Consider the following 27602-nt stretch of genomic DNA (forward strand, 5'->3'; position numbering starts at 1 on the left):
GGGAACTGCAAAAAAACTGCAGAGATCTGCAGTGGTGGTTAACGAACTGCAATTGGGTCAGAGGCAGATCCCTTTCCTATCCCTAACCAGATCTGACAGATGTGTCACTCCTGGTATGGGGCCACCAATGGGACCTGAATTTGGTTTTGTCCTTTCTGATGTGCGCGCCTTTAGAGCCTCTCCGCAGGTGTCCACTATGGCTTCTCACTTCAAAAAGTGCCTTCCTTGTGGTCACATCTGCCCACAGGGTGAGTGAGCTCCAGGTGTTGTCATCTAAGCCACCCTACCTTTATACTTATCCTGCCAAAGAGGTGCTTTGCACTAGGGCCTCTTTTCTGCCGAAAGTTGTCATGCCCTTTCATGTAGGTCAATCCATCACCTTGCCTACTTTTTACACCCCTCCCCCACATCCTTCTAAGGAAGAAGAGAGACTCCACCACCTAGACCCAAAAAGGGCATTGGCGTTCTACCCTGATTGTACCAAAGAGCTCCGGGTGGATGACTAACTCTTTGTAGGGTATGAGGGTGCGAAGGAAAGTCAGGCAGTGCAGGAGTGGTCCATGTCCTGATGGTTCGAACTCTGCATTAAGATCTGCTACACACTGGCCAAAAAACAACCCCCAGGGTTGTGCGCTCATTCTACCCAAGCTAAAACTGTGACCACTGCGTTAGCATGTGGAATTCCAGTCCTTGACATCTGTCAGGTGGCAACGTGGGCTTCTCTGAACACATTTACCAAACTGTACTACCTGGACAGTTAAGTGCATAGGGACAAGTGCTTTGCCCATTCGGTCCTGCAGGACTTTCTAGTCTGAACTTGGTTCACAGACCCACCGTCATGGATGGTATTGCTGGGGTACCTGTTCAAAAGTAATGAATCTACAGCTAGAAGTCTCTATCAGATGAAAAAGTTACTTTATCTGGTAGAGACTATATCTAGTTGGAGATTCCTTACCGACCAACCCATTCTCCCTGCCATGTGAACTGATATCTAGGTGCAGGGACTCCCCTTTCAGGGCCTTAGTTTTTACGCACCAGTACTCGGTGTTCTTCATGGCTCTGCACTTCCGATGTGGAAAGTCGTTAAAAGAAACTGACATCAGTGCACTGAGGCGGAGCCTATATTGGACCCGCAACATCATATCTGGCTAAGGCGACGCCAACAACAGATGCTGAACTCTTCAACGCCATGGTGCACAGGGGTACTGCTCACAAAACTCTTCCCGATTCAGTCTGACACTTGGGGAGAATTTAAAGGTAAGGAATCTGCTGCTAGATATAGTCTACCAGATAAGGTGTTCCCAGAGGTAAGTAACTTTTCCAACAAGCTTCCAAGGCATCCCTGCTGCTGACCTGCTGAAACTGCACCTGTCTGAGTACTGCTGGTGTCTACTGGAGTGAGTCTTGATCCCCAAGATGCACCTTCCCAGGTTCTTGGCCCTTAGTTGGCATCAGAGTGTACTCCTCCTAAAGAAAAGGGTAAAATTCTCAAGTTTGGGCTCCTCACAAACAGGAACGGCCCGTTCACACCAGTGCCATGTTGCCCGAAATGGGCACCATTACAAAGTTCTGGTGAGGCACGCTCTTAGCGGTACAGCAACCAGCAACGCAAGAGCCACACTTTGGGCTAGCAGTGACAGTCCGCTCTGACTTCCAACCCGAAGCTACATCAATGACCATCTGCCATGCCCAACTGTCTTTTCACGCTACTCCAACAAGAGCCCACAACCCTCGACTTGCTCTTTGTGCTACACTGGCCACCATCCATAACACTGTACCTGGTCCATGCAGCCACTGTGAATGGAACTCTGTGTGTTGGACTTTGAAGGTAACATTGTATCATGTTATTTACTCAAATGTATTCCATTTCTCTGAATTGGTTTGGGATTTTTCTTGTGTTGGATTTTCACTTTATTACTGATGGTGTGCTGTACACATTGGCTCTAAGGTGAGCCTGATTGCTTTTGTGCCAAACTACCAGAAGATTAAGAACAGGTTAATTTAGTGACTTTTGAGGTTCACCCTCACAAAGATTGCAGCTGTGCTTGAGAAAGGGTCACCCCTCCACCCTCCAACCAATTCTCCAATTTCTTACACAGGGTCATTGGTAAAATAAAGCATAACCTTAATCTGCAATTGTCATTGTTGATGTAATTTCATTATAAATCTCATTTGTGAAGTCATCTGTCATCTGTCCACATACGCTTGAACTGGAAAGGTTTTTGCAGATTGCTTAAGAGGGCACATGCTGCTGGAGCCCCAAAGTTCTATTTCCCATTCATATTTCAGAAAGAATAATGCAAAACTGATCTATCAAAACCCTGTGAGATGGCCATAAGCTGTGCTGTACAGATACAGCATATATGGGTACTGCCTACATATGTACTTGTTGTAGGGCATGGTTACAGTCCAGTTCCTTAATGTATAGGAGGGGTGAGGCACTGGGCAAAAGGCATGGCTAAATGATTTTCCCAATACACGCTGCCTAAAGGGTTTGCCAGAGGGGGGCCTACAGTGGCCATGTGCAATAGGCTGTATTAAACAGCTCAGTACTCAGGTGATAGCAGAAGAGCAGACTCTGTGTGCACTATGTCACTTTCTCTTGGTCATGGCCCATCCTGGTACTCTAGGAACAGGCAGTAGGTGTTGAAAAAGACCAGATGTCATGCCAATCCTCCCATTACTCGAGGAGCACAGTCTGTGAACATAACAGAATGGAAGTCATAGCCAAATGCCGACTTTGATAATAGAAACATATAGCTCTCTATTACCACATATGCCATTCTAGGTCATAAAAAGCATCTGAAATTCCCTTAAAAAAGTCCATGTTGGAATAGTTACACACAAAACCTGAGAAGCAAAAACCACTCAAGTGCAGATCATAAATGTGACCTGTGATAACATAACTTATGTAAAATAACTGGTGACGTCTGATATGAAAATATAGATTGCACTTTTTCTTATATGATAGCACAAAAATGGCAATTCATAACCACACTCCTGATCATTTTGACCATATGGTGGTGCTTTCTGTTAATATGGCGACACTGTTTGTGAATATTGCAAAAACTATTTGACCATGACTACACTTCATAGGCATAATATTGCAATCATGAATAAGAAATAATTTTCTCGAATATGATGAATCTTTAGGATATGCTGCAAACATTGTCCCCTCTAATAGTTTTCCTCTGTGCGGGGCCTTGAGGGGTCTATATACACTGCAGCTAAGTCTACGAGGGCTGAAGACATGGCCGCCATGACCTTTGATGATTCACTGTACCTGATACTCACGTACAAGAGCAGCATATGAGCTGCGAAATCAGTGGTACTTTCTACTGCAAATATTTGTTTAAAAATGAAACCAAAAAAGTCACTCAAGTTTAGCTGCATGCAATAGCCACGTAAGAGGCAGCTGTTTTTTTTCAAAAGATTTGTATTATATATTTATGAGATATGAGGAAAAAAAGAGAAAAATAGGGTGGCATTTTAATTAAGCATTCTGGTGTATAATTGAAAGGTAGACTAGGATAGTAGGAGCATCAGACAATACTAAAGAGAGGTTATGACTTCATACAGTGTTATCTCTGATACAAAGAAATGGTAAAATGAAAGCAATAACAATCACAACTACTGCATAGAATGATTCACCCATCATGTAAAACATTACCAAAGATGTGGAAGGGGTAGTGAATAGTGAGCAAAGGGGGGTGGGAAGGATGTGTTGACTGTAGAAGAGAGATATATTAAGGGGAGGACAGAGAAGGAATTATGTGGTAAATCACTTAAAGATTTAGTAACAGGACAGTGCCAGAGTATCAGGTGGTTATGGGTACAACAGTATTTAGTGTTGCACATCATGCCCGAGAGATATTAGGATAACCAGGTAACATGTTTAAAGTTTTGTGAGTGCTTCTAAGGTAAGTAATCCATGCCCAATGTGTATGGAAATACACATGGCTGGTAGACATCCTATCAGAGAGTTTAAATATGATTGTAATCATTAATAAGAGGCCCAGCAGTGCCAGATCTATGTCTGATAGCAGAACTTTGAGGGGTGCAGCATAACGGTCCCAGGAGTATGTTCAGAAAGTCCAGAACTAAGTTTATGTTGAAGATCTCGTTAAGTTGAATTGTTATCTTATCCCAAAATGTGGTTATCTGTTTACATCTGAAAACATATGTTACAAATATGCTAGGGGCTTCCTCACAAGACCAGCATAGATTAGATTTAGTGACAATTAGTTTATGCAATTTGTCTGGGGTGCAATATAGCGGTTATATTGCACACATTTTAGTTTGTGTGAAGAAGGGGACAATCCTATGTGTCAATGAATGGGAGCAGATCTTCCTCTAATTGTCTGTTGATATAGGGTCATGTTCCAGATTCTGAAAGTAAGGTTCCTGTTTTGATGGGATTGGTGGTGGAGTTACACTAGCCAAGGTTTGTGAGAATTTGGAAATTTTTGATATGGGGTGGCCTGCAACTGGCCGGTGTGTAAGGATGGTCCTCTAAGGTGAGTGTGGACAATAAGCCTAGTTTGGATAGCCTTGCTTTCAGTTTCAGGAAAACATAAAAGTCCATGTTAGATAGTCAATCAGTGGGCTATAAAGAGGCAATGGATAGAAGTTCAGTGTTGGCATAAAGGTCCTTAGCTAGACATATTCCTTTCTCCACCCAATATGGTTCTAAAGAAGAATTTCTTGGTATTTGTTTATTGTTGTGCCATAATGATATCCAAGCAGATGTGTGACTAGGGCGATGTGAGTTTTTATCTACCAGTTTAAGTGCTTGAGATGTGTCTCGTAAGGTCCGCTAGAGTGAGGTATATTGTACAGATTCATGGTTAGAATTGCAGAGAGCTGAAAGGGAGAGTAAAGCTCCTGTTCGATCTAAGCCAGATGGGTTGTTTTGAATGGTCACCAGCAAATGAGAGTATTCCCTGTGATGCAAAAAATGTGCTGTGTGGTAGTTGAACCAGTTAAGTAACTGACAACTGCCATCATAATAGTCTAGGCGGAGTTTCTTAAGTGCTATTCTGGCCCTTTTGTTACCCCATTAAATGTCTTTGTCAATTGAAGAGATGAAAGAGTGAGAGAAAAGGCGTGGGAGCATGCTAATATGAAGTTATTAATTGGGGTGAAAATAATTTTCAGTGTGTCTAGTCTGCCCCACCAAGATATATGTTTTGCAGACCATGATGGTAAAATATCTTTGGCGTTAGTAATGTCTTTTTGATCAGTATGAGTAATTGATTCATTTAGGCTGTTGCATAGCCAAATACTTAAATATTTAATGTACTTAGATTGTTATTGGACACCTGTTCCCTGAATACAAGACAGGAGACAAAGCTAGTTGAGAACCTCAATTTTGTCTTTGCTCCTAGAGAAGCCTGATCTGGAGAATCTCTATACAATATTTATGATTGCAGATATGATTGCTGACAGCGTCTTTGGTGAAAACTAATATATCCTCAGCATAGATTGCCGTTCTGAATTGGGAATGTTGGTAGGAAAAGTCTTTAATCTCAGTCAAGTTATTGAGTAACTGAATTGAATGGAAGTGGATCTATCGCTGTGAGGAACAATAAGGGGGACCGTGCATCTTGTAGGGGGAATGGGTCTGATAAGTCACTATTAATTTTGATTGTTGCTGAGGGATTTGCATCAAGGGACATGGTCATTTAAATGAATGCATCAGCAATTCTGTACCATTCTGAGGCTGCCGCTAAATAAGGACTGGAAAGCTGATTGAACTTTTTTTTCGTGTTGAACCAATGGCTTCCACAGGAGGGTCGGAGTGGGATGCTTTTTCAACGATGTGGCAAAAGGTGCTAACATTGTCGCTAGCCTGTGTGCCTTTAACAAAACCTGATTGGGAGTTATGAATCAGTTTAATGATAAGCGGTTCCAAGTGAGTAACTAAAATGTTATCATATATTTTCGCTTCCATATTGATTAGTGACATTGGTCGAAACTTTTTAGGCTCCAGCTGGTCTTTGCCTTTTTAAGAATTACTATATGAGCAGTGGTGGCAGTCCCTCTCTCTTTCCCAGTTAATGTAAAATGATTTAGAGTCGCCTCCAAAAGAGGAATAATTTTGAATGAACAGGTTTTATAGAAGGTGATTGGGATATCGTCTGGGTCAGGGGCTTTACCCCTGTATACGTTAGATAACTTTATCAATCACTAAAATGGTCAACTGCCTCCTACAACATTACATGGATGTGTTTCTGTGTTGGGGCAGAACTTTTTCAGCACAATCAGTCCATATTATTTGAAAATGACACCTTATGCTAAGTAAAGACATACAAACAAGAAAAAGATGCCATAATGTTCCAAGGTAACATGTAACGTTTTATTATAATATTTCTGATCTCTAGGGTGATGAAGAATCGAGCCTTGGCTTGCCAATAAGTCCCTTCATGGACCGCTCAGCTCCTCAGTTAGCTAAACTTCAGGAATCCTTTATAACGCACATCGTGGGACCACTATGTAATTCATATGACTCAGCTGGACTGATTCCAGGGAAATGGGTGGAAGACAGCGATGAGTCTGGAGACACGGATGAAAATGATGAAGAAGAAACAGCTGAGGAGAGTACATCAGAATGTTCAGAGACATCAACGGGTAAGGATGTGTCTTCTATTATATTACATACCTAGGTCAAGTAATGGACGTGTCTTTCATGGACCTCATGTGGACTGTGACAGTAAAAATAATATCGTACAGCTTCAATAATGAATTATTATCAACTTATTTTTTCTTGCTGAACACAATTAGGAGATCGAATAAGACGAAGATTACATCATTGTTTCTAGATCTTTGTCACTCTCAGATACTTGCAAACTAGATGAATAAGACAGTAAAAGTGTATTACGATTTTCACAAATTTGAGACTGTTGCTTTGTATCTCACTTCACACTTGTCATGGTGGGAAAGGCCCCCCACTTTCTCATTTTAGGCCTGGCTCTGTAGTGTGGCTCCTGAGTTTCCTGGGGACAGACACCCAGGAGGGGCTATCGGAGGTAATCTGTCCCTCTGATGTTCATTCAGAACAATCCCTGATGCACATTATTATTTTTTGTCCCTCTTTTAAATCATATTTAAAAGTATTTATGAAATGGGTTTCAAAACCTGTGGGTTTTAGGAAGTGCAGGGATCTACCTTCTTTTTTTAAGTACTCATGAAGTGTCTCAAGGGTTTTTTGCCTTTTTAAAAGCTGCTGTGAGATCAAGGGGAACGACGGAGGACTCGGGATATAGCAGCCTGTTATAGAGGAGGCATTTGCTGCTTCCCACTCAATTTCTTGGTTTTCGGCCTATGTGGTTATTCGGGTGGCGATTGCCGCTATTAAATTTGCTGTATTATTTTAATGTTTTTTTAGATACACTGTTTTATTGCTCTTTTTTATTTTTGTTTGTCATTTTATGGCTATGCATTGGCAGAATAAAGAGTTGCTACTCAGTTTCAGAATCAGGAACATTGAGACTCAACTCTTTAACTAAAATGCGGTGACTTTATTTTAATTAACAACATCCCCATAAGAGACAGATCCCTTGAGTTCAGTATCAAATTAATTGCTATAACAAATCCCACAACCTGCCCTTGTTGGATTTACTGTAACTAGTTCAGGTAAATAGTTCTAAAAGTCTACCTAAAAGTTGCCAACTTCAGCTCTGTAGTGCCCTTCTCTGATTGCCCAGCAACTGGCAGCCTGGTCAGGCTGCCTTGATGAGGTGCCAAGTGGCCTGGGCTGAACACAAAGGATGTGCCTGGGGCAGGAGATCTGTCTCAGGAGATGGTGAAACAAGTTGGGGAGACCAGCAATATTGGTCTTCAAAGGCAAGGAAGGACATTTGGAGCAGCTCACAACCCCCCACCCCCATTTCCTGCAACCCGAGACAATTAGATGCCCTCTTGATTAGATTAGGAGAGGGAAGGAGAGGGTGTGTTTAGGAGTTTTAGCCACACCAGTGGGTGGGCTCCACCAGATCTAACCTCCCAAAAAATCAGTTTCAGCCATGTTGGATTTTTAAAAAATGTTGCTCCCTGGGAATTATTTTTTGCCACACTTTTCAGGAAGTGGTCATCCAAGGAAGAAGCGGGTTGCCTGTTATTGGACAGTCACCCCCCTCTCCCTGCTTTTCATCCCAGGAACAAGGATAAATATGGAAGTGTTGCATCCACAACTCAGATCCCTACAAGAACATCAGAAGAAGGACTGTCCTGCTGGACCCCTGACCTGTACCTGGACACTGCACTCTGAAGGACTGTACCAGCTACACACCTGGGCTTCAGCACAAGAAGGACTTTGCCTGACATCAACTAGTTCAAAAAGGGACCCCGTGCTTGCTACAGGGGAAAACTAGCTAACCAGAGCCTCCTGCGTCAAATCCTGAAGAAACTGGCCAGCTGACCACTCTCCAGTGGTCATTTTGGAGTTTGAGCCAGGTGCAATCTGGGAGTTGGAGTCCTAACCCTCAAGGAGCAACTCAGAGCTTCTGGAAACTTGGGGTGAGCTGTTGACTACTAAAGGACCTTCAAAGACCATCTGGAAGAAGATCCAGACATTTGGAGAAGTTTGGAAAACTTTTGGAAAAAAGCTCCAGAAAGGGACCAATCTGCCGTCAAGAGTCAAGCAGGCTTACGTTGAGCGCGACCCAGCCTGACTTGTAGGTTTGTCCTGCTGAAAAGCTCCTAAGCCCAGACTTCCAGGATTTCACCGGGGTCTCCTGGAAAGGCAATCCGACAATGTCGACTAGAAATCTACTTGCTGTGGAGAGTCGTCTGACGTCGGAAAGAAAAAGGCATGGCTGTGCGGGTCTCCCTGGTCAGCCCTGTTGCGCAAATCATTGCGGAACAGATGCTGGTGCTCCCGATGCACAGCAGCATTGCTGCCAGCTCAATTATGAGCCGGTGTTAATGTAATTGTGCGATTCCCGCTGCTCCAGCAGATGGAAAATGTGTTTTTCCACCTGCTGGCCCAGTTGGAAACTGATAATAGGGGCCACGTGAGGGCTGCCGCATATGCTGCGCGGTTTGCCGGGCAGCCTTTTCCGTATAATCAGTAGATGTAAATACCTATTGCATATACACCTCAGATCTTTTGAACATGTTGCAACCAGCCAGTTTGACAGATGCAACCAGGAGAACTGGGAAACTGTAGAGCAATATTGCTAGTTAAAATGCATAGTTGCAACTGATTTTGGGTAGTAAGAAGGATGTTTTGAACAAGTGTGATAAGTAGGGATGTCTGAATCTTAGCAGTAAGTCAGGAAAAGACATGAGCCCCACAGCTAGATTGCTTCACACTGGGAGAGGCAGGGGCGTTGGCAGAAAATAAGTGGAGAACTCAAGGAGGCCTATATCTTCAGAAGTATAACTGAGGAAAGATTAGAACACACCCAGTGGTGAAAAAAATTGCCTTGAAAATCTTGCTTTAACAATAGTAGCCAATGTATTTTGACTTGGTGAATGGATATTTGAGTACAGCACTTGATCCTGAAGATGAGGCCAGCCTCTGACTTTTGTATAACCTGTAGCTTTACTTAAAGGTGCGCAGGCAAGCCCAGATACATTGCTGCTATTTTGCAGTTTGCATACATCTGTCAACATTGCAACTTTGTAAGAAATTGGAAAGTTATTTATGCTAAAAAAGCTTATTATTCTGGGGTTTCAATGAGAAAGCAGAATCAAAATGTAATTTGAAATTTCATAAAACCTTACACTTGCGAGTGGAAGCCAATATTAGTCAGCCACCATTCCTTAAACCAAATGTTATAAGGGCCACGAGTCACGAGGACTTCATTCATGTCTGGGGTGAGTGTCAAGCTGTTCAAGCTCATCTAATGAGCAGCTGCAAAGAGACACTTCCAATACTTAGTTTGGGTGGTGGTTTTAGCATCCAGCCTAATGAGGTTCTCTGTCACAGGTGTAAGAATCACAGGTACATTAAATAGATAAAATGTGTGTCACTCAGTAAAGACCACTGAAGAACTCTCAGGTACTCTATGTATGTTTTAGAAAATGGCAGCCGGAAGACTGCCTACCCTCTGCCTTGGAGGAAACATTAAAGCAGATTGCCCCCAACTTGAATAGATGTGACTCAAATAATGTGTGAGAAATGGTGCCAAAAGATGCTGAAAAGGTTAATGGAACAATGTCAGCCTACCTCTCCTACCCAAGATCATGTGATGGTTTTGAAGCGTAGCCTCAAGGTATGATGCTGGCATAACTATTTCAAAAAGCAATCCACCTTCTAGGAATCTAGGTAGGTGGTATCAGCAGCACTGTGAGCAATATTGCATGGAGAAGGCAAAAGCGAACTAGGTCAATAATTGGGCATAATCACCTGATCTGCCATAAAGGGAAATAGGTAGCTAGGAAAGCTAATGCCATTTACCATGAAGGAACTTCAGGCATTAAAAAATAACTTTTTAAAAGTTCATTTTCTTCAGTATTTATTAAAAAAATGACCTAACCATTTAATTGTTTTTCTAGTTGGTCTCTTTCCCGAGTTAGCAGTATTAGTATTTTAATCTGTACTCTGGTTTTATACATAGAACAGCTAGACCTGCCACAGTGAAAATAGTTTTAAGGGCTATGTACTACATGGACATGGTAATATTAATTTTCAAGTACCACTTATAAATACCATACAGTCTTCCTTGTGGGCTACAAGGCAAGCACAAGGCAGAATTACTGACATTTAATAGGAGGGTTTTAACAATCGAAAAGGGTTATTTCAACAGATCTCCCTGCAGGTTTCACTCTGAAGCTGTCATGCTACACGTAGTAGACCTGCAACCATGTTTGCACTGTCACTGTAGTGTATGGCATAATAAGTGCTACAGTCCACAAGTTGCATTTAACTTCCAGGCTTTGGTGCACTTTATACACCATCCATTAGGGACTTCCTGGCAAGTTAAATGTGCCAATTAGGAGTAAGCCAATTTAGGCATGTTTAAAACGGCAGCATAGACATTCCACTCCTGGTAACAGGAGTAAAACACATAGGGCCTCATTACAACCCTGGCGGTCAAAGACCGCCAGGGCTGTTTTGTCGATTGCACCGCCAACAGGCTGGCGGTGCAATCTTGGGAATTACGGCCGCTGTGGAAGTGCCACGGTCGCACCGCTGGGACCGGCGGTTTTCCACAACAGTGGTCCCGGTGGATTTAATCCTCAAGGGCAGCGCTGCTTGCAGAGCTGCACAGGGGATTACGAGTCCCCCTCCCGCCAGCCTTTTCATGGCAGTAGGAACCACCATGGAAAGGATGGCAGTAAGGGGAGTCGTGGGGCCCCTGGGGGCCCCTGCACTGCCCATGCCTTTGGCATGGGCAGTGCAGGGGCCCCCATGGCACAGCCCCATTAAGCTTTTCACTGTCTGCATAGCAGACAGTGAAAAGCGCGACGGGTGCAACTGCACCCGTCGCACAGCCACAACACCGCCGACTCCATATGGAGCCGGCTCCCATGTTGCGGCCGTCATCCCCGCCGGCCCAGCGGGGATGTCGAAATGGCCACCGCGGGAGTGAGGCCGCATTGGCGGCCGCGCAGCGATTACAACTTGGCGGGCGGAAGTTGTAATGAGGGCCATAGAGTTCTACAGCCAGCAAAGCAAATAGGACAAAAATATGGGGGATAACAAAGCAAAAGGTGGATTTACTACACCTTCCAAATAACATTAATTCACTGTTCCTAATTCCTCTGTCCCCATAATGCCCCTTCCCCCCAAAGTAAATAGTACATGCATATGTACTATATGCAAAAAGGATTCCCTATTTACAACTGGCTATGCTTTCATGCAAATAATACACACAAGTATGAAATTCACTGATTACTTCAGGTCCCTCACAGCCCTGTTATGTTAAAACATTATGTTGGAGCTCAAATCAGTTGTTTGGGTGGGCACAGGTTTTCAAAGGTAAATAAAAGGCATGAAATCATGCAGACACCCATTTTTTAGATGGATGGTTTACTCCTTCCTGACGAGACCTTTAATTGGGGATCTTATTTGGTAAGTACCTTTATGGATTCTCAGGTTCAGAGTTTGTGAATGCAACCAACATATTCCTGGTCCCTCTTCATATTGTTTCCATACATGGTCTGTCGTCAATGTATTGCAGACATTGTAGCAGTGATTTGGTCTAGGACTTACTGCTTAAATTAACTGTATCTTGAGCTGCCCACTGTCATCTGCGTTCTCTGCGGACATTTCCGAATTTTACAGCCTTTTGTAGCAGATGACGCCATAGCATAATGACGGTGTGGCTCTCACACAGCACACGCTTCACTGACTGCCAGGCAAAAACATGGTTATTATGTGTAATATTCTCCATGATACAACTGTTTTAATTTTTAACATTACCCTATACGTCTAGCAGACATGTACACATCTTGCTCACATCCAAAAGAACAGTATAGTCTTCCAGTGCTTTTCACCTGTAAGGTCCCAGATTAAAAGAAAGACAGTGGTGGAAAAACCTTCACATTCGCCCCAGGCATATGGAGGTCCATTTCACCTCATATTCACAAACTGGAAAACACAAATAGTATTTAGGAAGCAAGTGATAGCTCATTTGTTTTTATAATTACATGTCTCCCCAGAAAGTGAAGTAGTGAAAGTTTTCTGTGTGGATGCACCAACATGCTCAGAAAATACCTCTGAGGAAAAAGGAGAAAAATAAAATGCTTGTCCAGGGCACTTTCGACAACAGTCCAGGTTTAGCAATGCAAGTAATGGCTCATAGTGATCAAGTAACAGCCTCTCAAAAATATTAACATAGTGGAGCAATGCATGTGGGCCATAACGCAAAGATTGAAACTGAAAGGTCCGGGCAATGATCAAAAGCAAGTTGCTGGTTTAAACATTACTACATAACTTGCCATCATTTGATTCCCTTGCACATAACAGTCACAAAGAGGCTGCAGCAGTAATATCTGGAAGAAATGGTGTTGTGTGGGTGCGCTTTTCTCTTCAATCTTGAAGGCAGACAGTGGCGATGCAGTAAGATATTTTGGTGGTTATTTAGCAGGCAGGCTGTCATGTCAGTAGATGCTATTGCCTCCACCCTACTGGCTCTGGTTTATTTCTGCAAAACAAAAAATAAATCTGAATGGCCTAATGAGGTGAGGGGTTTGTTCTATTGAGCCGGGGCTCATTTCTAGGTCAAGCATAGCAGCGCACATGCGCTGCTTTTCCGACGTGTTGGTATGTATCTTGGCTTTTAACCCCGCCCACCGCTTGCCCATCACTAGCACTCATTCATGGGCTTGCCTTTCAAAAATCCTTTGTTTGCGTTGGTAACTGCTTTACGTTTGTTCCTCCTTAGGGCAGTTTTGTTACCGCCTTGGCCATCGACCCTGTTACATGGATAATTGCACTTTTGCCAATAACTTTGGCTGCGAGCGAACTTCTTTTTCCTTTTGTCTCTCTCTTCGCGCTCAGGGCGGCACTTTGAATCGGCTCGCTTATGTCAACTATTTTACTTTTTATGTTCAGTTTGTGTAGCAAGAAAAGCCCAGTTAGGAATTTACAATGCTAGTAGCTCTACCTCGAGCAACCACGAGACCCATTGCATTGCAAATGCCTGTTGTTTTTGTTGCTTCCTGTTAGGGAATGGTAGTTTTTTCCTTGTGGACCTTAACAGGAAATATGCAAGGCAGAAGGACTGTCCTGAGCAGGGAAGTCCTTGTAAAATACATTGGCTGACAATTCGGGGCTCCGCCTCTGAAAGGCTGATGCTTCTTCCATAGGTTTCCATCAAATTCAAAATGACTACATTTGTCTCATAATTGGCATACCTTTAACAGCATCTTAGAGACTTCCTGACATATTAAGTCCCCAGCATTGTGGCCCTGACTACACAGAAAAGGTGGACATTTGTGAATATTTAAGTGGTCCATTACGATCACTCTGAACCCTATTATCAAAACACTGTGGCCCTCATTACAACCTTGGTGGACGGCTGAAGCCGCCCGCCAAGATCGGACCGCCGGGCGGCCGCAAATGCGGTCACACCCCCACCACGGCCATTTGGAGATCCCTGCTGGGCCGGCGGGCGGAAACCTAGTTTCCGCCCGCCGGCCCAGCGGGGATCTCGGCCGCAACACAGGAGCTGGCTCCAAATGGAGCCGGCGGTGTTGCGGCCGTGCGACGGGTGCAGTTGCACCTGTCGCGCTTTTCACTGTCTGCTATGCAGACAGTGAAAAGCTGCCCGGGGCCCTGTCAGGGGGCCCCTGCACTGCCCATGCCAGTGGCATGGGCAGTGCAGGGGCCCCCAGGGGCCCGGGACTCCCCGTACCGCCAGCCTTTTCCTGGCGGTTCAAACCGCCAGGAAAAGGCTGGTGGCAGGGGGACTCGTAATCCCCTGGGCAGCGCTGCTAGCAGCGCTGCCCTGGTGGATTACTACCGCCGGGGCCATTGTGGCGGAAAACCGCCGGCCCCGGTGGTGCGACCGCAACGCTTCTGCCGCGGTCGTAATGACCTGAGAAGCACCGCCAGCCTGTTGGTGGTGCTTACGTCATTACAGCCCTGGCGGTCTTGTACCGCCAGGGTTGTAATGACCCCCTGTGTCTCCTCCAACTGTGGTGCATCCATGGCTTAGTACATGTGTACTGTAATGTACATTTTCATGTAGGTGGGGCCACTGCATTGCTCCGTGATTATGTACATTTTAGCTGAATACCGCTTAAACAGGGGACCTTATACCCTGACAACAGTCTTTGAAGTCCCAGGTGGTGCATACCATTGCAGGTGTTCCCACCCCCCAAAACCAGGATGCAGGTGATACATTTATCTTTTCAAAGGAATCCAGTCTCTCCTCTATTTGGGATGCAATCTTGAACTGCATCCTCCTTTTGATATATCTTGCTGGAACTTTCTATGCCCCTCGGGCCCTCCTCTTTCGTGGGAGGATGCTACATTTCTCTTTACTGATAGCAGTCAACCACTGTGTTTCTGTTGTCTTTTTTACCCATGTGCATGTTTTTGTAACAAGAGGAGTCAAAATGGTAAAAGGGGTTCCTTCTTGTGGGTGATATGATGTGTTATGCTAAAGAGAGTATGCTCCATTTTAAATGTTCCAGTAGCCTTATATTTGTTATTTCAGAGAGGCTATCTAACCCATCCAGTTGCTTGAGATTTTATTCTGCTAATATGTGCAGTTTAAGAATAAAACCTTCATATCAGTAATCATTCATGTTCCTAGTGCATAGGGATCCCATTTCACATTCATTGAACAATTGGTAATATGGCATTTGTGGAGGTAGTTGTATCCTTTGCCTCATATTTCTGAGGTTCTTGTTTTGAACTGCTTCAGTAAAATAGTAATCCAGTGAAGGTCCGAATTTTCCCCAGCCAGAAAAGATGTTTTAGTCTTTGCCCACGTTGCTGTTGGGGTATGTTAATTTGGTGCATATAATGATCATGGCTATAGATGAACACATGACCAGACATCATGGTGGAGCAGAACATTTTGATAAATGTACACTGACTTGCATTGTGGAGGAGTGTCTTGACAAGCCTTAAGCCATAAGAAGTAAAAAAAACTAGTGCCATGGCAGACGAGATATGTTCCTCAGCTTACTAAAGGTTATTCTTTATTTTTTTCTACAAAGGATAACTTTTATCCCCAGTGGCCCCATCAGATAAATAATGCAGCCATCTTGATATATAATTCACTGTTAACATACAACTTAATTTCCACCCCGTCAGTACACAGTGAAATTTCTGAATGTAAAATGTCAAATCAAAGTAATCTTATTTAACACTTTGCCCCCTGTGTCTTTTCAGATATCTGTATCAATAGAACCCATTTGAGTGCATAACTTAATTGTTTTTTCATTACTCACCATGACAAGTGCTGATTCATTTCAATATGATGGGTTTATTTTCACACAGCCTTTGGGACAGTTCTTACTCTGGAGAAACTGTTGGACTTCCAGACTTTTAGTAAGTTATATCAGTGCAGTAGCCATATCCTGCTTCTAGCTAAAGTGAGAATCAATATCCTTAAAACAATTGTTTGGAGCCTTTTATTCCATATGATCCCATGCGATCTCTGTGAAGAATAAGGAAATATATCACACTCTTTATTTAAGAGACAGTCAAACTCTTGACACCTGTTGTTTGAAGTTGCTTTATTCTATAGTAATACAAACAACCCTCAGTTCAGCCACTTGAGGAATGAGGTGACTGTAGAAATTGGAAAATACTTAAGAACATCCTTCTCCAGGACTGCCAATACGGCTTAATACCAAGTTGCAGCATGGAGACTGATACTCTTCAGGTAGTTGATGCCCTCCACACCAACAACATAATTGACACCTGTCTTCTGATTGCACTCAATCTCACCACAGTCTTTAATATAGTTGACCATCAAGTGCTTATTCACAACGCATAGGCCTATCAAACACAGTGAAGTAATGGTCTGTCTCTTCACTCGCAAGCCTCCAGCAGTTTGCACAGCTAGGGACTATAATATCATATCCACTCATCTTCAACAGTGTACCCCAAGGATCCATCCACTTTCTTATCTTCCATCTAGCCAAGGATCCTCTATAATCCCTAATTACCAATATCATCAAAATCTATTAAAATAGTGATGACACTCAACTCTCCTCACCAACACCATTCTACCTTGCTTTTCTGATATGGATCTAGATTCCTTCACCACTCATGTAATAGACAATACAAAATCACATACATTTACCATCAGAGCTCACATCACCTGGACAATCGAGTGCTTGGTACCAGCTGCCCCTCCTGAAGAAAAGTAAAGCACTGTCCTGGTTCTCCCACATATGAATGAAGGGAATGCTCTTGCCAGTGGCATACTGGACTCCTCCAAGGTATCCTTCATGCCACAACACCTCTTATCAATTCAACCACACCACACCAATGTTGAATACATTGTCCAACCTTCCATTTCTGTATTATCATCAAAACCTCCTGCATCACCTACATTGGAAGTGTTATTTGAAACTATTGTCATACCTGGCCAAGAAACAAACCTTCTCAATTGGACAGAGCCATGATAAGTACCATGATATCACTAGGCTGGAGGTGCAAATGTACAAAACATGTAAAAACAAACTACTGTCTTTTCCCTTCTACATTACCAGAAAATGGAACAGTATCGCCATTAACCTCAGAAAAGCTCTTACCCTCCTGCAATTTAGACAGAAGCTGAAGGTTCATTTCTTCTAGGCACAGCAGTATCCCCTCACAATAAGTAGGCATGCATTTCATACCACCATGTAAATGAATTTGATCCAAACTTTGGTCTTTTGCCAATTGTTCTATGCTCCTTTATTTCTTAGCTAGGGTGCATCTGCACAGATATCTTTATGTACATGCACAAAAGAGTTTATGCATAGTTTATGTCATAATTTTCAGTTCCCTTCTACCACCCCGTTATATGTATTTTGAGGACAGACTGTTAATTACTTCCTTAATTCTGTGGATAGCAAATTGTGGCTTAAGTCTGCTGGTTCTCTCAAACTGTGTAGCAAACTTGTTTCAGAAATTTCACTGGACCTTTTTGCAAAACTACATTAAGTTAAATCCTCCAGTCATCACTGGAAACTTTTCAGAGAAAGCAAGTTTAAAGCTGGAGGCCAAACGGAGTCTGATATCAAAATCTGGCAGGGCCGTTATGACTGGGTGGGTTAGGCAATACTTATATTCCACAGATGTATGTTGATGTATGGCCTCCAATCTTGTCTGTGTCTTTACAATTTGATTTGAGCTGTGTTGATGCTGTATATTTAAAAAACTGAATGGTTATCCTTCTTTGTTTTTGTGTTTTACCACAGGGAAGAAAAGGTTCAAACGGAGAAAGGTCTACTGCCAGATTACTCATCATCTGATGGAGAATCATCTGATGTGGAAGAAAGTCATTGAAGAGGAGGAGAGGGCAGCAGGCACAGCAGAGAACCCTCAAGGGATGGATCCAACCACCATGCACCAAACCTCGGAACAAATTCAGGCCATCAGGGAAGAAGAGGAGGAGAAAGGGATCTCCCACCAGGAGGAGACTACCCCTCCTGCACAGAACTAATGACAATGAATAGAGCAGTATTTAAAGATTAAAACAGACTGGTGCACAGACTCCTTTCAAACCAGCACAACATTTAGACACAACACTGTAGAATTATGGGATAATGTGCCTACATCTGTTTATTGTAGTCTCCCCCTTTATATGGCGAGGAACATTGTTTAACCTCTTACGCTCAAGGAAGCTTTCGCACTTATAACGCCGGTTTTTACAGCCATCAAAAACAATAGGATGCCGGAGTTATAGGATGCACACTTCAGCAACATAAGTAAGAAAATATATATAACGGTCACTGTGATAATGCAAAGAATATAGAAATGGTGCTTCGGGAGCCGATTGTTAGCTTACTGTGTGGAACCAATTAAGTAGCATTTGCTCTTAATGCAGATTGAGACATGTTCCAAAGCTTTCTCAGACTTCTGATGCATCCTACCTACATGTTTGTGTAATATATATTATTGTAGTTTGAGTACTTATTATACTATTTGTAGCACTGTAGCACATGACACAATACATGTGAACAAACATAATAGAGAGGACTATTTTGTTTCTCCATCATTCATGCTGTGAGCCAAACCCTCTATTTAAAAGTTGATATTCACTTTCATTATTTTATTTCACAATATTATATTTGTCAATGATAGTTATCTTGTTGTAAATATGGAGAAATTTTTATTGGTTCCTGTAGATAGCGAACTGTTTTTTAAGAAAAAGGGAAGCATTTTTGTAAAGATGATACTTTTTTAATTACCCATTTTTATACCAAGTAGCCATATCCATGCCCAGCAAATACGTTTGTGAATAGTTTGACTACATAGTGGCCCTATGGGAAATCACTGGTCTGCCTACTTATCTTGTTTGTGGTTTCCTTTCAGAAGGCTGTTTTTTCCAGACTTGGACTGGTAACATCAGTTATCAATAGTGGAGAAGGAAGTGTAGACATTGTCAGGATTTAGTTTTGTCTTTGCCAAACACGGGAGGCCTAAATGGCTCACTAGCCAGACCTCTCTTCTTTTGATCATCTAAGTCAGTGGTTATTTGGAATATATAATGTTACATTCCTGTGCGCCCCCTCATTGAGAATTGTCTCAATTTCTTCACTGAAAGTGTATACCAGAAGTGCCAATCTTTGCAGTGTCAGATTGACTAAAGTGTAGCATTTAGCCTTATGACATATGTTAAATTCCTTGGTGACACCTGGCAACTAGCCAAAGACACCTTTGCCTGCAATAGTAGAAGGTGCCCGAATGACCATAGGTATAAAGCTTTCCTAGTGTGGAATGTAACAATGTTGTGTTTACTCTGCCTAACGTCTAATAGATTGTGATCTGAATCTTTGTGCCATACAACGCCCTTTGTGGCTACTCCAGAGTTGTTGATCCAGCTCTCAGTAAAGAAAGGCACACATTGCACACATAAATAACATAATGGATCACTTCTTAGGCAGAATTAACAAGTAGCACAAGGAAACACGGCTGCTTCCCAAATTTTTTAGATGGCAATGCCAGGGCACAATTTCATGCATCCATAGGATGCAGTTAGTCTTAACCGTCCAGTACCCGTGAAGGTATATAAAAACAGATCTCAGCAGACTTAGCAAGGGCACCTCAGTGCTGGGAAGGGTTGTCTTTTTTAATCTGTAAAAAACATGAGGTAACTCTATGAATGCATATTTTCAGTTCCTCGTGCTGGTAAACCTCTCTTATTCATGAGTGTTATGTCCACAAAAAATTACAAGTGAAACAATTGCCTCAACAATTGTACATAATATATTTTAATACAATTTTAGTCGTTTCGGAATGAATGAATGGGAATTTCGCACAATATTAGTAAGAAACATTTTCACTAAGCATGGTCAGAATTAACACTATTCCATCCTCACACCTAAGGACAGAACACAAGTGATCGGCATGCGGCCAGTGTGGTTTCTTGAAAAAAAGGGACAACAGTCGTTGGAACCCGTGGCACTGTGGAATGAAATGTACCTTCACCAACCTGCTGTATCACACAACGAATCACATATTGAACTCCTGCTTGAATTGTATCATAGTAAATCGTTATCAGTTCTTTAGTTAGAAAACTTTTGACTCAAAAGGGATTTCTTGAAATTTGTGAAAATATGTTGAGTTTCAAATTAATTAGTTTGAAAGTTTGGGGCTGGAAATTTGAATTTTGTAAGAAGAAATTCAAAATGTTGTGTTTTGTTATGATTAAAAGACAGGATGGAGAAGGGCATCATGATTAGGAACTGTGACAAGCACTTGGTCCCAAAGACAAGAGTTTAACTAGCTTTAAAAGTGTTCGAAGATCGTTTTGTGGAAAGATAAATATGTTCACTAAAATAATTTCAACCAAAAACATGAAGTAATGTAAAGGGTACATTTTCAAACTTATCCTCCAAAGCAAAAGGCACAGGTTGGAGGACAGCAATTAATCGATTAATTTGATTGGTATAATGTAATGGAATACCCAAATAAGTGGGTAAGCTTATTGTCTCCCTAAATGGGTAGATCTGTACATGCGATCATAAGCAGACATTGAAATGTCGTACATCCCACTGTTATGTTAAAACCCCATTTATGCTTGCACTATTTTGAGACCTATTATGGCACCCGGGTGGGTCATACACGTTTGCACATGTTGTATCAGGAAGATTAATAAAGACTTATTCCGGTTTATGAGAAATCGCATACCATCCTTTAGTATTACTTCTTAAAGTTCATTTTAAAGTGATACTCCTTGCCTAACGCTCTTGCCTACAGATGATGGGCTTCAACTTTCAGCGCACAGATTTTTCAAAGCGATTTAAGGGAAATACAGGAGCCTATCGGTTTAGGAGGCCGGATTGCTGCCTCTTATTCATCGTTACTGGACGTGAAAGCAACAATGTGCCAGAAGGTGGAATCTGAAAGACGATCCTTGTGTTTGATTCTGCTACTCTTCAAAGCAATATTACATTCTGATGAAGACCTATCATTTTGTGTCCTGTAACTGTCGGGAAAGTGATTACATTTCTACTCAGTCTGCAGCATTTGTAGGTGAAGTAACGCAAACTCAGGTCTTTTGAAATGAAGGAAGCAGCAAGTGACTCCGCAAAGTATTCAGAATATTGTTGTTGTAAATTGCAGGCTATTAAAGCAGCCCGTCTTCTTTTAAATTGTAATACCATATGAATGAAATGCAGAATCATGTCTCAGTCATTAAACAAAATTAGCTTCCTGCATTAAACCAGCTATTACTGTTGCATTCCAAAGTCGCTATCATAAACAACATGTTATACTGACGGATGACTGGTATAGAGTTTGAGTTTAACTTGCATTCTGTTTGTTTTATTGTATTCAATGCATCCGTTAGCTCTGTTTTGATGTGGAATAATGCAGAAATATTTAATGATACATTAGGAAACACACTTGTTCTTGTTAGTCTCTAGTAGGAAATACAGCATGTGGTGTTCTGATATGTCAGAGTGTTCGTCTGCTAGAAAGCAATCATCTAAATAGGAATATGACATAGAACATGCTTTTTCCATCTCAAAGAAAGACAATGGAAATACTATGCAACTTATGGAATTTGTATGTATACACACAGTATGTCTTCAGTGCATACAAATAATTATTTGGAATCCTGTCTCTGAACACATGTTTAGTGAGAGTACTATTATGTTCCAATTTCCACTATTCTACTCCAATGTGTCTGGAAAGGCAAATCGATACTGATCAAATTTCTCACAATTATATCACTGTAAAACCATTCTTGCTTTCACCAGTATGGCATATAATCACTAGTGAGCCGCTTATGAAGCTGATATGGTTTGATTCAAAGGTTATTCATAGGGGAAGCTGTAGCCGGTCACTCCAAGACACAAGTAGTGCTTGAATCTGAGTGGTGAAGACAGCTCCAGACCTTTGACTCCAGGTGTTATCTTCTTATTATGAATTACAGCCTGTGATCCCTGCAGGAAGTGGCATACCATGTTGGATATCCAACTCTTTCTGGTGAGGTGCTCTCCCTCTTAGAGATTTGAGAACTTCCCCCCCAGTGTGCTTTTTCATACTGGTGACCAGTTCTGTAGAGTTGCTAATCCCTTGACTTTGTGTTGGTACATCACTTCTCACAGCTCAACTTAAGTAATGTAGCAAGACTGACTTGCCCTCTAATGCAAGCAAGGAAACTGGGCCCTCATCCCTGATATGTTAGTAAAAAATAAACACTAATTAGAGCAAAGTAGGCCTCTTACACCCTCTCCAAGCCCCAGTGCGGCATTATTTATTGGCGCAGATATCATTATGCCATGAAATAAATATCGCTGCATTCATCATATTTATTTAAGGCCTCGCCCCAAACTTGGGTAAATAGTTGAAGACTTTTCACTCTGAAAAAATTGTGATAGTGATTTGTATGTAAATGTTAGAATTGGGGTCTTTGGTTGGCAGTCAGGTTACACCCTGTCCAAGCAAGGACCCTCACTCTAGTCAGGGTAAAGGAGAATCACACTCAGTTAACCCTCGCTCACCCCTTGGTAGCTTGGCACAAGCAGGTAGGCTTAACTTCAAAGACCAGGTGTAAAGTATTTGTACTAACACACACAGTTATACAGTAAAAACACCACAAAATGACTCAGTACAGGTTTAGTAAAATAGCCAATATTTATCTAAACAAAACAAGACCAAAACAACAAACATCTGACATACACAAGTCAAGTTATGAATTTTTAAAGATTACATAAAAAAATAATGCTTAGAAACACAAAATGCTTCAATGAGGTGTTAACACGGCGTCGTGATGGAGTCGTTCCCACAATCTGACGCCAATGCTGCCGGATACGGAGTCATGCAGACCCCCAGGTACAGTACCTCAGAAACTGTGAGAACAAGTCGGTGCGCGAAGTCTGGGATTGCGGCGTCGCTAGATCCGAGGCAGCATCAGTTCTGGTGCTGTGGGGCGAAGAAGCAGAGGTGTCATGCAGAGGCACCTAGTCCTTGCTGCGGAGCGGTGGAGATGAGGCGGCATCGGTGCAAAGGGTTGAATCCGCGCACTTCGGGTGGCGTCGGTCACAAAGTGGTCCTGCAACTTCCACGGAGTCACGGAATTCGGCAGGGCTGCAGTGGTGTCGGGCCTGCGAGGGTCAATTCACTCCAGCAAGGACCATGGAGTTGGTTGCAGTCCGCGCGACGGGATTCGGCAGGGGAATTGGTCCAGAGTCATCCGAAGTTGGTTTTCTTGGATTTTCACCAGCTTCTCCTTTCAATGGCCCAGGGACTGGAGAGGGCACCACTTGTCGAGGCAGTAGTCTCAGCAGAGAGTCCAGGTGCTGGTAGGGGAAGTCTTTGATGAGCCTGAGACTTTCAGAACAGGGAGCAAGCTCAGTACAAACCCTTGGAGATTCTTCTCAAGCAGGAATATACCACAAAGTACAGTCTTCGTCCCCTTTCACAGGCAGAAGCAGCAACTGCAGGATAGCTCCACAGGCAGGGCAGCACTTCTCTTCAGCTCTTCTCCTTGGCAGAGGTTCCTCTTGATTCCTGAAGTGATCTAATCTTCAGGGGTTTTGGGTCCTCTTCTTATACTCCTTTCTGCTTTGAAGTAGGCCTACCTCAAAGGAAAGTCTCTCTCGTGTGTAAGATCCTGCCTTGCCCATGCCAGGCCCCAGACACACACCAGGGGGTCGGATACTGCATTATGTGAGGGCAGGCACAGCCCTTTCAAGTGTAAGTGACCACTCCTCCCCTCCCTCCTAGCACAGATGGCTCATCAGGATATGCAGGCTACACCCCAGCTCCCTTTGTGTCGCTGTCTAGAGAGCGATGCAAACAGCCCAACTGTCAAACTGACCCAGACAGGGAATCCACAAACAGGCAGAGTCACAGAATAGTTTAAGCAAGAAAATTTATATTTTCTAAAAGTGCATTTTCAAACACACAATCTAAAAACCAACTTCACTAAAAGATGTATTTTTAAATTGTGAGCACAGAGACCCTAAACTCCACATTTCCATCTGCTTTCAAAGGGAAACTGCACTTTAGGATATTTAAAGGCAGACCCCATATTAACCTGTGACAGAGATAGGCCTTGCAACAGTGAAAACCGAATTTGGCAGTATTTCACTGTTAGGACTTGTAACATACATAAGTACATGTCCCACCTTTAATATACACTGCACCCAGCCCATGGGGCTACCTAGGGCCTACCTTTGGGGTGCCTTGCATGTGTGGTTATACATGCCAAGTCGAATTAGCATTTTATAACTGCACACACAGACACTGCAGTGCAGGCCTGAACCATGTTTAAAGGGCTAATTATGTGGGTGGCACAACTAGTGCTGCAGGCCCACTAGTAGCATTTGATTTACAGGCCCTGGGCACCTCTAGTGCACTGTACTAGGGACTTACTAGTAAATCAAATATGTCAATCATGGAAAGTCAATTACACATATATTTTACATAGGAGCACTTGGACTTTAGCACTGGATAGCAAATGTGTACCTTTGAAAGAAACAACAAACTAGTAAAGTGGTCTGATGTTGTGCATCTTTCAAATGTGCTCACTAGAATTGAAACCTACCTTAAAACTTCAAGGAAGCACACATTTTTTAACCTCATATTCAGGTTGTCCTCGTTCTATAACTGGTAGAGATTCAGCTAGAAGACAATGAAAAGGACCAGAAACACATGGTTTCTGTTCAGATGAATGAAAACCAGAGTGTATCACTCCAGTTACAAGACAGCGATACCTGAAAGCCCGCAGGATTGATCTGGTGAACTATCAGAATTTGCCAAACAAAACATGGTGAGAATTTAACAGGCACTTTATGAATTAAGAAAACAATCAAACAGTCTAATCCATGTAAAAAGAAAACAAAATTATTTATTGATTTATCAGCATATTCTTTCAGCTTAACTTTAGAATGATGTAAATGCTCTGAAACAAGGCCTCTTTGCTACATAACTGATTTATAGCATTGGTAGGTGCTGGAACCAAAGAACTGATACCAGTAAAGGCTTGAAAAATCTAGGATGAAGATATTTTATAAGGCAAACCTTAAAATAGGTAGATTAGGCAAATTGTCTTGAATTGCATCACAGTAGCATTGTAAATGTTGCCTCATACTTCGTTCGCTGTGCTTTCCCTTTGGACTGGGGGTGATAAATTGTCTACTGCAACCATTATCAATAGTACCCTTATGAAGGTAGATGATCTGTTATAAAATCAGTAGGAATTGTATCACAAAGTTCAGGAGCTGCTGGTCATTGCTGCAAATATCCAAAAGGTTTAGAGTGAAATGATTTATGACTGGGACAAATATGGCAAGAAAGAACATATCCCTTGATATCAGAATCACCAGTTGGCCACTAAAAAACATCAGAAAACTAAATCTAAATCAGAATCGGAAATAGCTGAGTCATGGCAAATTCCCATAATATCGAGTATTAAATCCTAAATGGGAACAGGGAACAAAGATTATTGAATGAAAATCAGTTTATTTTGTCAAACTGAAGGAGCCTTTAAATGAAGGGCTTCTAACTCATTCGGACCCATCTGTACTTGTGTCATTCTAACCTTGGCTTAAAAATGGAAAGTATAAGCTATTCCATCAAGACATTGCAGAAGAATGACAGGCTGCTTATAAGTGTGTGACAAATCTGGATAATGTCAGGAAAAGGGACCTGCTATGACATATTTTGAGCCAAGAAGATAAGTGTTGATAAAATCATACTGCAGAAAGACAAGTGTTCATCGAACTTGATGGCTGTTCTTGCACTGGAGATTTTATTAACACAGCAAATTTCTAAGATCATTCCAAAAATAAAATACCTCTCTAGTTCTATCTAAAGTCTCCATTCCATAATGCTATCTTCATGGCTGAGAGCTCCATTTCAAACACTGAGTAACACCATTCTGAGTGTAACAGAAATGAAACAGGTAAAATAAAGGATGGCCGTTTCCATCATCTTCCTGCTTTTGTAATAACACTGATCCAGCTCCTCTTTCAGAGGTGTTTTTTTCTAACTAAATAAAACTTCTATGAAGTAACTAGAAACAAAATTGGCACCTGAACAAACATCTGATGTTGTGAACTCAAAGCTCTTTCAGCTTGATTGTCCTGGCAATAACACTTCTACATTTTCTTCTTTTGTAGTAATTAAGTAATGTTGCCAGTTACCTCTGCAAAATACTTGGTGATTTGATGATAAATGCTTCTAAATCTCGGGACATCTTATTTTCCAAACACTTGTAGAAAAACAATTGTAAATTGCTGATATCTTATTTAAATCTATAGAAAAGCCAAGGGGCACTCAATCTACATCCAAGATATACAACTTCTTCCTTCTAAAACTGACACTTCTCAGGTTTACAGTACAAACAATGTTGTTTTACTACACCTAACTAACTTGTTCTTTATATTCCATAAGGATCTTTAAAACACTAAAATATCATCTTAATATGGCAGTATGAACCGATGTTAAGACATCATAGAATAATACACAGTAGTAAAATGCCAAAAAAGTGTCTACCACTCTGTGCCTTCTTATATACGCAGCAGATAATAAGCCCCTTGGAATTCAAGATTTGTAATAACTCATGCTCTGATGTGCCCTTTAGAGAAGGGAAAGGATATCAATCTTTGTGATGTCAATTAATTATTTGTAATCAATACAAGATCTAGAATATTGATCTTTCTTGAGTCCCAAAAAACAAAAGTGCCAAAGGAGGCAATGAAGAGTTATAAATTCTTGTGCCAACACGCCTCTAGATTCTCCTTTTCTTTCCGACTTAGAGAAAAAATATGTCTCAAAAGAACAACGTCATCTGCTTCTGTGGATATGTCATTATCATATTCCCTCCAAAGACAAAGTGAACAAATATTGGACTCAACCAAAAAAGGAACTAGAGAAAACAGTACAACAATAGCACAGAGAAAAGGCTTACCATTACTAAACTGGAGGTGGAATCTCTAATCTCATCAGTCAGTGACCAATAACTTTCAGAAGAATAACAATAGGCATGACAAATTTTTGAAGACAGTGATATTGTTCAAAAGGGCATGCCAATAAATGGGTTATTATTCTGAAATCCTAGACCAACTAGATCAAAGATCTCTGCAAGTCGGAATACCTCTGAATTCATTCCTTTCTCTTTACATGTCCCGTAATCTATATTCAATTAATAATGCTCAATCAGTATGTTCAAAGAAGTAGGCTGTTTTTATGAAATCAATTCATCCTTAATTTTTGTCCTTCAAAGCACATTGAAGAAATGTTGTCAGTTCTTTTGACCAAGTTAGTTTAAGCTTCATAAGCTTGTACATCCATCACACCTTGCTGGATAACACACTTCTTCAGTAGCGAACATCAAATGAAGACATTCAAACATATCCTTTAAATATGATAGGAAGGTAATAGGACTGTAAACAAGCATCCGAGTCGGCTCCTAAATGAGTTGTGCAAACCTGTGCAGATCCGGTGAGGCAACTATTCAGGTAACAAACCTTTCCTTGAGCTTGATTAAGTTGTTCTCAGCGAGACATGAAATGCATCA

The 27602-nt window shown here is 41.9% G+C and overlaps 1 protein-coding gene across 3 annotated transcripts in view; it reads left to right on the top strand.

The window, feature by feature from the left end:
- PDE3A (phosphodiesterase 3A) overlaps positions 1–20750 on the top strand; it is a 955418-nt gene extending 934668 nt beyond the window's left edge. For all 3 annotated transcript variants that reach the window (XM_069228518.1, XM_069228521.1, XM_069228520.1), the window contains 2 exons: positions 6384–6630; positions 17824–20750. In XM_069228518.1, coding sequence (XP_069084619.1) covers positions 6384–6630; positions 17824–18068 — 492 coding nt within the window. In that variant the 3' untranslated portion in view covers positions 18069–20750. The remainder of the gene's footprint in view (positions 1–6383; positions 6631–17823) is intronic.
- Positions 20751–27602: the final 6852 nt, after the last annotated feature.

This window comes from Pleurodeles waltl, chromosome 4_1, assembly GCF_031143425.1.
Source record: "Pleurodeles waltl isolate 20211129_DDA chromosome 4_1, aPleWal1.hap1.20221129, whole genome shotgun sequence".
Classification (NCBI taxonomy): domain Eukaryota; kingdom Metazoa; phylum Chordata; class Amphibia; order Caudata; family Salamandridae; genus Pleurodeles; species Pleurodeles waltl.